At 34.0% G+C, this 12,318-nt stretch overlaps 1 protein-coding gene across 1 annotated transcript in view; it reads left to right on the top strand.

Annotated features, from left to right (window-relative positions):
- The window catches only part of LOC125025210 (MICAL-like protein 1), a gene marked incomplete at its 5' end in the record, with an annotated part of 14,345 nt that extends 3,353 nt beyond the window's left edge, over positions 1–10,992 (top strand). The window contains 7 exons of the mRNA XM_047613184.1: positions 1–4; positions 1,444–3,143; positions 4,698–5,062; positions 5,278–5,418; positions 6,795–7,158; positions 7,342–7,580; positions 8,763–10,992. The exon at positions 1–4 is cut by the window's left edge and continues 136 nt beyond it. Coding sequence (XP_047469140.1) covers positions 1–4; positions 1,444–3,143; positions 4,698–5,062; positions 5,278–5,418; positions 6,795–7,158; positions 7,342–7,580; positions 8,763–8,968 — 3,019 coding nt within the window. The remainder of the gene's footprint in view (positions 5–1,443; positions 3,144–4,697; positions 5,063–5,277; positions 5,419–6,794; positions 7,159–7,341; positions 7,581–8,762) is intronic.
- Between the last annotated feature and the right edge of the window lie 1,326 nt (positions 10,993–12,318).

Genomic DNA, 12,318 nt, shown 5'->3' with positions numbered 1-12,318 from the left:
ACATGTAGGCAACTACAGGTGTTTCTGGAACTTCTGATCCTCCTCTCTTTTTTCCCAATGCACAAACTACCTTCTTTCCCCTTGTTAAGGCAAAGCTCGGGTTTTTCTGTTTGACTTACCCTGAGACCTGTGAAGAGGAAGTGAGAAATATCTATAAAAGCCTTTTGAAGATATTTTTGGGAGCATACATGTGTACTAACAAAGAATTCTGGACTAACACCTTATTTTCCAAAGTACATGAAGCAGCCTTATTCTGTTTTTTTCTTTTTTTACATTATGTTTTCAGGTCACTCTCAGTTTGTAGACTATTGAACATCTGTTGCATATATTCTGTATAATCTTTTCTTCTCTACAGTAAAGCTGTTTGTTATCTGCTATATCTTAAATCTGGATGTTAATCTATGTATTGGATACATGATGTCTTGTTTTTCTTATTGATGTTGGTAGTTTGCAACAGAATCAGTTGATGTAGTTTGCCTTATATGTATCGATTATTTTCTTTGAGAGAAGCTCACTATGCACAAAAGGAGTTCATTTTGTGTATAGTAGCTCTTTTTTTTCCATTGTATCACTATGGTAGAGTGTTTGGTCATTTATCATTTTTATGGTTTATATTTGCTATGTCAACAAGTATTTTGTAGTTCATTGTATCTGAATTGTTTGTTAGTATTCTTACCTGGTTAAAATTACATTTGTCTTATGTTAAATGTCTGCTAATCAGTTCATGTTGCAGAAGTTATTTGATTGATGATGATTATTATTTTTGTATTATTGATATTTTTGAAAATATTTATATAGAAAGAGTTTGATTTGTGCAAGAGATTAGGCCTACTTGCCTTAGCCACAATACTTTAACAGTCATATATATTTATTTTTCTAATTCTTATTCTCTTTGCTACTTTTATTCTTTTCTTGGCTCTGTGTCAGTATTTTATTCAGGGAAAAAAATCTTTGTTTGTTTGTAAAAGAAAAGAGATGGAAAAAACTTTTTTTTTTTGATGTCAAACCCTTGAGAGAATTATATGGTTTATTTAAAAAACTCTTTCTACCAATTTAGTACGTACCACAATATATGTGTTTTCTGCGTCTCTTAGCGTTCCACTTGACCAGGCAGGAATCATGATATCCTAGCTTCATTTGCCAGAAGGCAGTACATGGTGCTCTGTTGTGTTCAACTTTTTATTGTCCAAGTTCTATCTGGAATAGATTGATTGGATGTTTCATTTCTTAAGGCATACATTAAAAAAAAATTGAAAGTGCTTCTCTCTAGTTTGAAAAACATTCTGCTAATGTATTGTGGCAAATCTTATTGTGAATGTATAGGTTGTAATTATTTATGTGGTTGTGAAGTCCAGATTTTTTACTGAAAGAATATATTTTCTAAAATCCTCTGCTTTATAAGAATTTTTAGTTAATTCTTTTTACCTTATTTCTTGGCAACAGGTGTTGACAGGTGGACGAGGACGTCGTGAAGTGTGTGTAGGATGTAACAACCCGGTATATCTAGCTGAGCGCCTTTTAGTGGGTTCTCCAGGTCAGCTGATGCATAGAACATGTTTCCGTTGTGCCCGATGCTCAACTCAGCTGACTCTCGCCAGTTACTATGAGACAGAAAAGAGTCAGTTTTGTTGTGAAACATGCCCAGATGAAGAACGCCCTGCTATACCAGATGTTGATTCTACTAGCATAGCCAGCAGTGCCTCGACTAAACTTGCCCGCCAGTCATCTGCCTCAGATTCAGAATCTGACTCTGACAGTGAGGACTCTGATGAAGAAAGTGACAGTTACAGTAATGATGCAGATAGTATGTTAGAAGACGTATCCCACATTAGCAGCACACAAAATGAAATTTCTTCAAGACTGCTTAAACCCAGGACTGTATTTTTAACAAAGACTTTAGAATATGAAGACTCAAAGGACAAACCAGAGGAGCCCAAGGAAGACAACACTCATCTCAGTAGAGCAAGCAACTTTTCCCAAGTCTCCCCTGCACTGTTTGGATCAAAGGTTAAGGACTCTGTAGTCGAGGGCAAAAGAGACTCCTGTCCAGACCATTGTGATAATGCCAAAGTTCTGAAAACAGACCCACCTGAAAGACTAACCCTTGACACAGGGCAAGGTGACAAGGTTTCGAGTATTTCCAATGGCAAAGGGAAGGGTTCCTCTTCCATTGTTGCTGAACGCTTAAAATTATTCAGAGAGATTGGTAATAAAACTACAAACGCAGATAGAGCAAAAAGCAGTATAGTTTTAAGTTCAAAAGTTATTTCAGAAAAGAAAGAAAATATTTCGATTGAAGAAAAGGAGAGTGTTCCAAAACAAGAAGAGACGCTTGATATCGATGATAGAGATAAAGATGAAGATACAAAAGATATATCGAATGGTAAGGATGTACAGGTTGATGAATATATTTCGAATTATTTGCAAAAAGATGAAATTGAAGATATGGAGGTTGACTCAAAAACAGATTCTGGAAAAACAAAAGAAAATGATACACCATCTATTGTTATTCCATCCATTACAATGACCGCAGAAAGCACAGATGAAAAACTTTCACTAGATAATGATGCTAAGCAAGATGAAGCTAGACAACAGGCTGAAGAAGAAAGAAGCCCAAAACTCTCCCACAGCACAAATGATCAGGTCAAGGAAATTAATCCATTTGAAGATGAGGATGAATCTCAGCAGGATGAGAGTGGTGTTGTTGTGAACCAGTCTCATAGTAGTCCTGCCACTGACAAAAACGATGCCACTGTGGCCTCTCATGACAGCGGGGCCGATGTCTCTTCTGCTTCTGCGCAATCCGTCCAGTACCCGAACGATCTCAATCCCTTTGGAAGTGATGAGGAGGAAGAAGAGGAGAAGGAGTCTGAATCAGCACAAGTAGAAGAATCTGAGGAACAGACCAAGAAGCTCATCAAGGTGAATCTTAATCCATTTGGAAGCGACGAAGAAGATCTGTCTGAAGATGAGAGCAAAGCAGTTGAAGAGAAAGAGAAGAGTTTGAAGAATCTGAATCCATTCTGGAGTGATGATGAGGAGGATGAGGATGAGAAGGATAAGGTCAACAGTTCAAGTTCAACACCAACTAAAAACAAGGTCAAGCCCCCAAGGCCACCACCTCCAACACTGGCCAGAAATAGGTCTGTATCTTTTATTCTGCTTCTTTTACTAGTTATGAAATTTTGAAATTTTGTACCACTGACTAATTGGAACAGTAGCTTAGTACATGGGAAAGGGTAACAAATATTGTGTATGCTGAAAAGAAGGGTTGAGGGGAAGCAAAAAGAAGTGGTAATTAAGGGGATCAAAAATTATGGGGGAATGGTTTTGGATTTAAAAGCCATTTATGAGAGAAATACAAAGTTTTTATTATGAAAATATCTTCAAAGAAAGGATATATTTGTTGGATTTAGTGATGTGTCTTGGTGATTTGTATTCTGGGTACTTAACTGTCCTTTCAAATCTTGCTTCAAAAAGGAAAGCATTTATGCTTATGCTGTGATTGGTAAGAAAGCAGTTAAGTCTTATGTAAAAAAGTAACAGATTTGAAACCAAAATGCTAGCATGTTCAAGAGTGAAATTTAAAAATATAATATTGATATATTTCACAGCTTCTTAGTAAACATCTTCATCCAAAATATATTTTCCATGATCGGAAATGCATGCATAGGCCAGAAATTGTATACAGATTCTGCTCCTTATAATGGTATAGTTACACCTGTGTGATGCAGTCATGTACATACAAGAACTACTTTTATTTGTTCTATCAGTCTGTCTATCTGGCGGTTATAATGCATGGTGTGCTGAGTGTGCTTCAGTCAGTAAACTGTAAGAAGGCTTGGCTTTTTAGGGTCGTTTAAACCTACGTGAATTTGGTTTATTCATCAAGCTAGCTTCTGAATATGTAGAATGATTGAGTATATTTATTTCTGCCAGCTGTGAAGAAAGAAATGCTATTAATGAGAAATATTACATCAAAATGTATGATAAATTAGATGCTGGTAACTATATGGAGGAATAAAATAGTAAAAAGAATATTGATATTTCAGGACTAATGAAGAGAAATAAAAAATATCTGTTTTATGAATTTTACAAAGAGAAGCTTGAAATATTCATAAGATGTTCAAGAAAATTGTTTGACTATGAAATATTGTAGGAATGAATTGAACTATAAAATAAGATTTAAATCACTAACCCTAAGCTAGGTCCTGCACAGATAAAAAAAATTAAAGGAAAAAAAAGTTCTTTATATTTGATTTTCAGCTTGAAATAGTTTTTGTCTCAGTTATTAGTTTAAGGCTAATCGGCTGTCCTTCTTTAAAAAAGGTGGAGGGAACACTAATGGTGCCTAGAAAATATGTAGAATAGTGATTATTGTCGATGTGAAATTAGATCAAAAGAAGGGCAGAAAAAAGTTTAATTTGAATTATTAGTCAGAGGATAATTTGACATCTTTAATTATTATTTTTTTAAAGGAATCCATGGAAGAAGGGGAAAAATTAATGTATACATATTTTTTACCTTAATATGATAATGCTTGGGAATGGAATTTGGAGAATAATTGAAAATTTTGTTGAAAATTAGATTGCATCTCACTATAAATAGAAAGTCAGCTAAAGCATATTTGAATGCTGAAGTGGCTTGTAATTTGTAGGCTATTGCTAGCTTGCTTATATAACTTGTCATTTTTTCAGTACTCCATCCCAAATGTATGGGACCCTTAGTGCAAAGAGTAGTCCATCTTCAGTGGGTGGCACTACCCCAGGCAAGAAAATCATTGCCCCTCCGCCCCCAAGTGCAAGAGAACTCTTCCCGCAAGAGCAAGATGTTCCTCCCAAGCCCCCAAGGTCCCCGGCTCTGTCCAAGGTGCATCCCCATCCCTCCCCTTCCTCTCCTGGCGGCTCTGTGGCTCTCAAGAGGAAGGATCGAAGGGCGCCTGCCCCGCCTCAAGGTGCCACCCCGAGAAGTGGCAGGACCTCCCCAACAGATACCATTAACAGCGACTCTTTATCTGTATCTAGCTTTGGGGCTCAAAGCCAGACGGTGCAAGGGCAGGAGGGTAAGTTGTGGCTTTGGGAAGTTTGCTGGAGTTTTTATGTAGCTGGGTTATCCGTGCTGCTGCTTTTTTACTTATTTTGATTTTTTATGTATATAAGAAAGATGAAAAGTTATGGGCATGCGTAGCTTTCATTTGTGTTACTTTTGTTTTTGTGTTACAAAAGGCTGTATCTCTAGCATGCAGCTGATTTTTTGTGCTTGGCCTCCCCCCACCAGACCAGGATGAAGTGCTGAACTGGAAAATGCAGAAGGATCTGAAGAACCACTCGAACAAGATGAATGGCACAGCAGACCAGCTTGCTCCCCCCAAGCCAGCCCGAGCTCCACAAGTTGTCAAGAACTTGGGTGGTGTTGGAGGTTGGTGCTTGCTTGCTTGAGCTTTTTGAGATTTGTGTACACTGTCGTTTATTTGTTTTTCTCTTTTCTCTTTTCTTTTCTTTCATTCTTCGGTGGAGATCTTGATTTTGACATTTTATGTTGCTTGGGTTTTTTTTTTTTTTCATATGCACTTATTGGTTGCCTAGTTTTCTTATTTACATCTATTATAGGAAAAATAATTTAGTCTCTTCCTATACCAGACAACAGAATTAGATGTCTGGAAACAAATTCTTTTTAGTGTTTTCAGATAATTGGTAATGAACAGTAAGAATAACTGTAGAGAGAGGAATATGCTATCAATGAACCCACTGGCTGCGGGTGGCATGATTACGTGCCATGTCCACTGTGATTTTAGTTTATTGATTGTGTTTACACAAAGGTAGTTCCACAAGTGTAGGAATAAATACTATTCCTACTTGTCACACCAGTTTATGCTTTTCCTTGATTTTGGAAAGCTTCTTTACTATTTTTTTTGTTGTTGGTACTTTAATATCATTAATCATAATGTCAATAACAGTAATAATAGTATCAATATTAATAGCATTAGAAAAGAACAACATCATTTACCTGCAAATTCAAGTGATGGGGAAGTCAGGTGCTTTCACTAGGGCCTACTGATTGACTTCTTGGTGACTAAGCACTTGTGAAGCCATGAGCTTGAAGCAAAATTCACAAAAAACAACTGTGGACAGCATATAACCCCATGGCCATTGGGTCAATTGTTTTTATTTATCAGAAATTATTAATATATATGACTATTTGATAATCACTGACTTGTTAAAATAGAATATTTTCTGATGGAGATATACTGCTTCTGTTACAGCTGATTAAACCTATTTCTTCTTCACACAAAGCACCTCTTTTGTGTGTTAATGCACTCCAGCAAGTTTTGGTCTTCAGTCTGCTGTATCTGTTGCTCCTCAGGGTTAAAGGGCACTAAAGGCAAAATCCAAGGAATGGGGAAGTCAGGTGCTTTCACTAGGGCCTACTGATTGACTTCTTGGTGACTAAGCACTTGTGAAGCCATGAGCTTGAAGCAAAATTCACAAAAAACAACTGTGGACAGCATATAACCCCATGGCCATTGGGTCAATTGTTTTTATTTATCAGAAATTATTAATATATATGACTATTTGATAATCACTGACTTGTTAAAATAGAATATTTTCTGATGGAGATATACTGCTTCTGTTACAGCTGATTAAACCTATTTCTTCTTCACACAAAGCACCTCTTTTGTGTGTTAATGCACTCCAGCAAGTTTTGGTCTTCAGTCTGCTGTATCTGTTGGTCCTCAGGGTTAAAGGGCACTAAAGGCAAAATCCATTCCCACAATAATTCCAACCTTCTTTCAGGTCTGGCCAGGAATCCCTCAATGAGCAAGAGTGAAGCTGGGGAGTGGCAGCGCAAAAAGGGGCCAGCTCCTCCACGCCCTGTCCCCCAGAAGCGTGCCCTCAAGAAGATGCCCATGCGGCTGGTCCAGCAAGAACTGCAAGACATTGAGATCAAGCAGACTGAGTTGGAGCGCCAAGGTGTCCTGCTTGAGACTGCCATCCGCAAGAGGACAGAGAGCACCTCCAACAACCCTCAGGATGAGGTGGCTAATGCACCCAACAGTGGGCCTAACAGCATAGAGGTGGAAGACATGATACTTCAGCTCTTTGAATTGGTCAACGAGAAGAATGAGCTGTTTCGCCGTCAGACTGAACTTATGTACCTGTGAGTATGTCCAGAAATCTTTGTGTTCATTGGATATGTGTTTTAGAATATTAATTCATCTATTTTATTATTTAAAGTTTTAACAGCTTTGTGAAGAAAATGAATATAACACAGAATTTGTTCATAAGATGGTGTGTAAGCACTGGAAATAAAAACTTACGAAGCATTTACTCTCAATTCCAGTAAACGTGAGAAACGTCTAGAAGAGGAGTATGTAGAGCTGGAGTATCAAATTCGCTGTCTAATGCTGAAGCCACCTGTGGAGAAATCAGATGAAGATACTGCTCAAGAAGAGGACTTGATTGCTCGTTTGGTGAAGGTAGTGGAGCAACGTGATGAAATCATCAACTGCCTTGAGTTGGATAGATTACGGGAAGCTCAGGAGGATGAAAGCATTGCTACACATATGATGCAATACCAGGGTAAGTTTAGGGCTGATGGATAATTTCCATATTATCATAATAAGCTGTGTGTTTCGTTTTGTAACTTTCTTTTCTAGGCATGAATTTTTGTTGTTGTTGGTCTGTTTAGAGAGCACTAGTATGCATCAGAAGGAAAAAGTATTAGCAGTTGTATAGAGTGTCACTTTATAGAATGTATTGTAGCTTGTAGCACCCTTTAACAAGATATAAACTCAGCACAGTGAAGTTCATGCTATGTATTGGCTTTAGTAATTTGCTAATGCACCTTTACTTCTTTTGTCCCTTGTGAATAACACACTTGTGGCAACCAAAATAATGTCAAAAAAGGTAGACAGCTTAACATTTCTTGAGCTGGATGGATCTGCAGGTAGATATGGGAAGCCCATTAATATTTTCTTAAGGTTTGGAAATTGTAACAACCCTTATCACATGAACACCCTTTTCTCATGCTAATTATTAACCAGGTGTAGTCACACACTTTTCATATAAATCTATAACACTAAAGGGAAAGGAAAGAACTAATGGGGAGAAGGGAGACAGCCAGTTAAACGGGGAAAATTTCTCAGTGAATGAACAGCAGGCAGATCCTTGTATCTTGCTCTAAATACTTGCAGGTAGACATTTCAAGGGATGCCACTTATGAAGCAGATATGATTTGCAGAGTAACTGAGATCGAGCAGAGTACCGGAAGGTATGGTTGAAGGGACTGTGTCAGAAAGGGAGGAGAGACACTCAAGGTTGCAACAAAATACTGGTAAAAGAAAAACATTCACTTGGGAGACATGGGATAGAGAATGGTAAAATGAAGAGGAAAGTTCAACTATATGTTGCAGACAGTTTAATAAAATGCTGTTAATGCTTTTGCAATAAGTGTTGTGGAATCTACACTCATACTTGAAGTAACACAGTACACATTGTAGAATAAACACAAAAACTCATTGTAACATATACAATTTTTTGCTTGTTTTTAAAGCAAAATTTTTAAAGAGAGGTAGACTAAAGGATTGGGAAAAAAAAGTCAAAATAGGGCGTGTATATCCTCCCTCTCTCTCTCTCTCTCACAATTTGTTTTTTCTCTTCTTTTTTCTACTTTTTTTTATTGTAGGATATATAAATATCTTAGACAATAATGGTGTTTCAGTTTTGGAGATGAAGATAGTAATATAAATTTTGTTGTTTCAGAAAAACACATTGATGGAAATGAAAATGGCAACAGTGTGGTAGAACCTCCAAAGAAGAAGAAAACTCTGAAACTGCCCAAGAAGAAGAAAAAGAAGAAAGAAAAGAAGGATAAAAAAGGAGCAAAGGGGGATGCAGATAAGGACATAGATGAGATGGAAGCAAAAGAACAGAAGAAAAAGAAGAAGAAGAAGAAGTGGTTATTTTGATTTTTAATAGTTCGAACTAGTATTCCAGTTGATTAATCCTGAGACTAATTCATTTCCTGTGAAAGTTAAAGAAGAAAGGAGTATAATTGTGTGGTTGAAGTGGGAGTAGCTAGTGGACTTTGCTGTTTGAGCTAGTAATAATGGGAATATAAATTTTTATTCGTAAATGATTCAGTGATCATATCTTTATTATTTCTATATCTCTAATAACACCACGTAATATCCCGTATATATTTATTCTTTATTTTGATTCATTTAGAAAATATATTTCCTGAGCAGGTTGTCATTCCAATAGCTGTGCAATGTACAAAGTAGCTCATGCAGTTATGCTAAACCAGGCACATTAGCTTCCAGTTAAGCCAACGTACAGTAGTCTGATCTTGTAAAGTCTCTGATATCCATGATTTTTCTGATAGGTAAATTTATCTGTGCTTTCCTGTGACCAGTGGTTAGAATTCGCATTTAGAATCAGATGGATGGGAAGTGAATAGTTCTTCACAGCATTACACAAGTGATTTATTATTATTGTTATTGTTATTTTGTGCATAATAGTAGATGGGATTAGTATCATTTTCATTTGATTTGTATAAGTTTTTTCTGTAGCTTGTACTTTATATAGAGACTATTTATTTGTAAAGATAAAGATAGTACAGTTTATGTAAATAAGCATTTAAAGCACAGCTAAAAGAAAATACTAATTTCTCTTTAACACAAAGATTAGCCATTTTTGCTAGTACTGTATCATCCCTGAAGTGTAGAAGGTGCTGTCAAATCACACGTAAAACATGCTACATTGATCTGTAATCAAGAATAATAGGAGCAAGTAAAGCTGCTTGATTTTTGTATTAACAACAGAAATGCAAGGCTAAGAACTAACTGTGCATGGCTCAAAAAAACGTTATGAATCATAATCACATATTTATTATATGTGTTGGACTTTTTTTCATGTTCCTTGGTGAATGGTGCAAACTTGTACATCCTGATGAAAAGTTATTGGTTGTGGACAAACTTTAATGTGTTGCTTTTGTAGCAGTTGATGTGGATGGGTGCTTTTAGTTTAACAGTATTGCCATGATTTGTTTCAGAATGCTTTATCTGTTTTCAGTAGGAAATGTGCCAATATACTCTATCTGACAAAGAGTTTCAAAATTGATATACCTGGAAAATGAAATTGTTGTTGGCTGCTATTTTTCTAATTATTTACTGCTTTGGAATGTCTTAATTGTCTACATAAAAGACTTCCAAAGATGTTTAAAAATAGTTTACAAGGTCAAACAAAAATGTGAAACTTTGGAGAAAGTAAATTATTAATTGTAACATTTTATTTTTATATATATATTAGGTTTCAGATGTCTATAAAACAAATAAAAAACTTGTTACTTTTCCTCTGTGAAGCCTTGCCCTGTGGTCACTCATTCCATAACATATCTTTCATGTTAATATGTTGTCTTATGTTTAGATGTAAGATTGATCTTAGAAATATTTTTTTGATGTAAATTTCTTCCCATTTTAATCAAGTGGATATGCATTTTATGTGAGTATACTTCAATATTTTTTGGTGTTTCTGATATACATTATTATTATTATTGTTTTTTTTTTCCATGAAGTGTCCTTGCAGTTATCTTACCAAGCCTTAAGGTCACAATATTCAAGGTGCAGGTAGCTTGCCAAATGGTACTTGTTCCCTTACACATGAAGTGCTGTTCTAGTTCAGTAAGGAAATATCGCTCAGAACCAAGTTAGAGTAGAATGTAAAGTTAATTTCCATTTGTATGATTTTTCCAAAAGAGTATTCTACCTTGAGAATAATTTTTTTTTTTTTTTTTGAGTTTTCACATCCATTAAGAATCTACAGTTTTTATATTACGTTTTTTAAAATTGCGTTTTTAAGAAAATATCCTTGGTTGCAACATATATGCATTAGACTTGTTTTCCTATCAACTACAGGGGATGCTGTATGTATAAAGATGTTTTTTTTATAGCTACTGGTTTAAGTAAGTAAATAAAATATATAATTTGGTACATTGTTGAATTTTTTTTTTACACCCCAACCATTATCACCCTAATTAATTAAACTATATCAGCATGCTGGAAGGAAACTTTTTTAGTGTACTTAAAAGAGATGCAGATAGAAAGAAGTGCAAAGAGCAGGAGCAAGAGAGAAAATATGAATGATTATTTAAATAGACTTGGAATATCAAATCCTTTATTATGTTCTTTTTATCTGACGCTAATATTCCGCATGGAAATAATTTAAAACTTATTGAGATTAAGGAAAGGTCTCTATTAACCTGATAAACATTTTTTCTTATTCAGATAATCATCTCAGCTTGTATGCACTAATCTGCTATTAAAGAATATATGATACATAGTAGTAGTATAAAAGGACTGATGATTTTTTGAAAAGTATATTATAGGTAAGGGAAATCCTATTCAAATTGTAGACAAAAATATTTTATGCACAATAAAAGACCTTCCAGTTTGCAAATACATCCAGTGTTTTATATATTGTTTCATATATTTTCACATAACTTTTGCTGTATAAAAAGCAGATGGAAGTAAATGTATTTTAAAACAATAGCAAATTTTATTTCTGTGCTGTGAAGCATGTAGTTTTATCAAGTACTCACAAACTAATCTTACACACATGCACGCACACGCACATATTTTATATATATATTTAAATATATATATTTAATTATTTATATATATATATTTATGTATATGTTTATATATATTTATATATAAAATATATATAAAATATATATGAAATATATATATATATATTAATAAAAATAAATAAACATAGATATATATAAATATCTAAATATGTATATATACATGTATAAATATAAACATAGATATATATACATATATATTTATATATACATATTTACATGAATATACGTATATATGTTTATATAGATATATATCATATATTATATATATATATGTATATATATCCATATATATATATGTATATATACATATTTATACATATACATACACACATATATATATATATATATATATATATATATATATATATATATATATATATAGGTATGTATATATATAGGTATGTATGTATGTATATATATATATATATATATATATATATATATATATATATATTTACATATATATATGTATATACATATTTTCATATATACATATATATATATATATATATATATATATATATATATATATATATATTTACATATATATTATATATGATTATATGTATATATATTTACATATATATATCATATATGTATATATATATGTATATATACTTACATATATATTTATATATATTTACATGTATATTATATATGTATATATAT

Source organism: Penaeus chinensis, chromosome 4 (assembly GCF_019202785.1).
Source record: "Penaeus chinensis breed Huanghai No. 1 chromosome 4, ASM1920278v2, whole genome shotgun sequence".
Classification (NCBI taxonomy): Eukaryota; Metazoa; Arthropoda; class Malacostraca; order Decapoda; family Penaeidae; genus Penaeus; species Penaeus chinensis.
The sequence above is the reverse complement of the archived record's forward strand: the minus strand, read 5'-3'. Positions and strand labels throughout refer to the sequence as shown.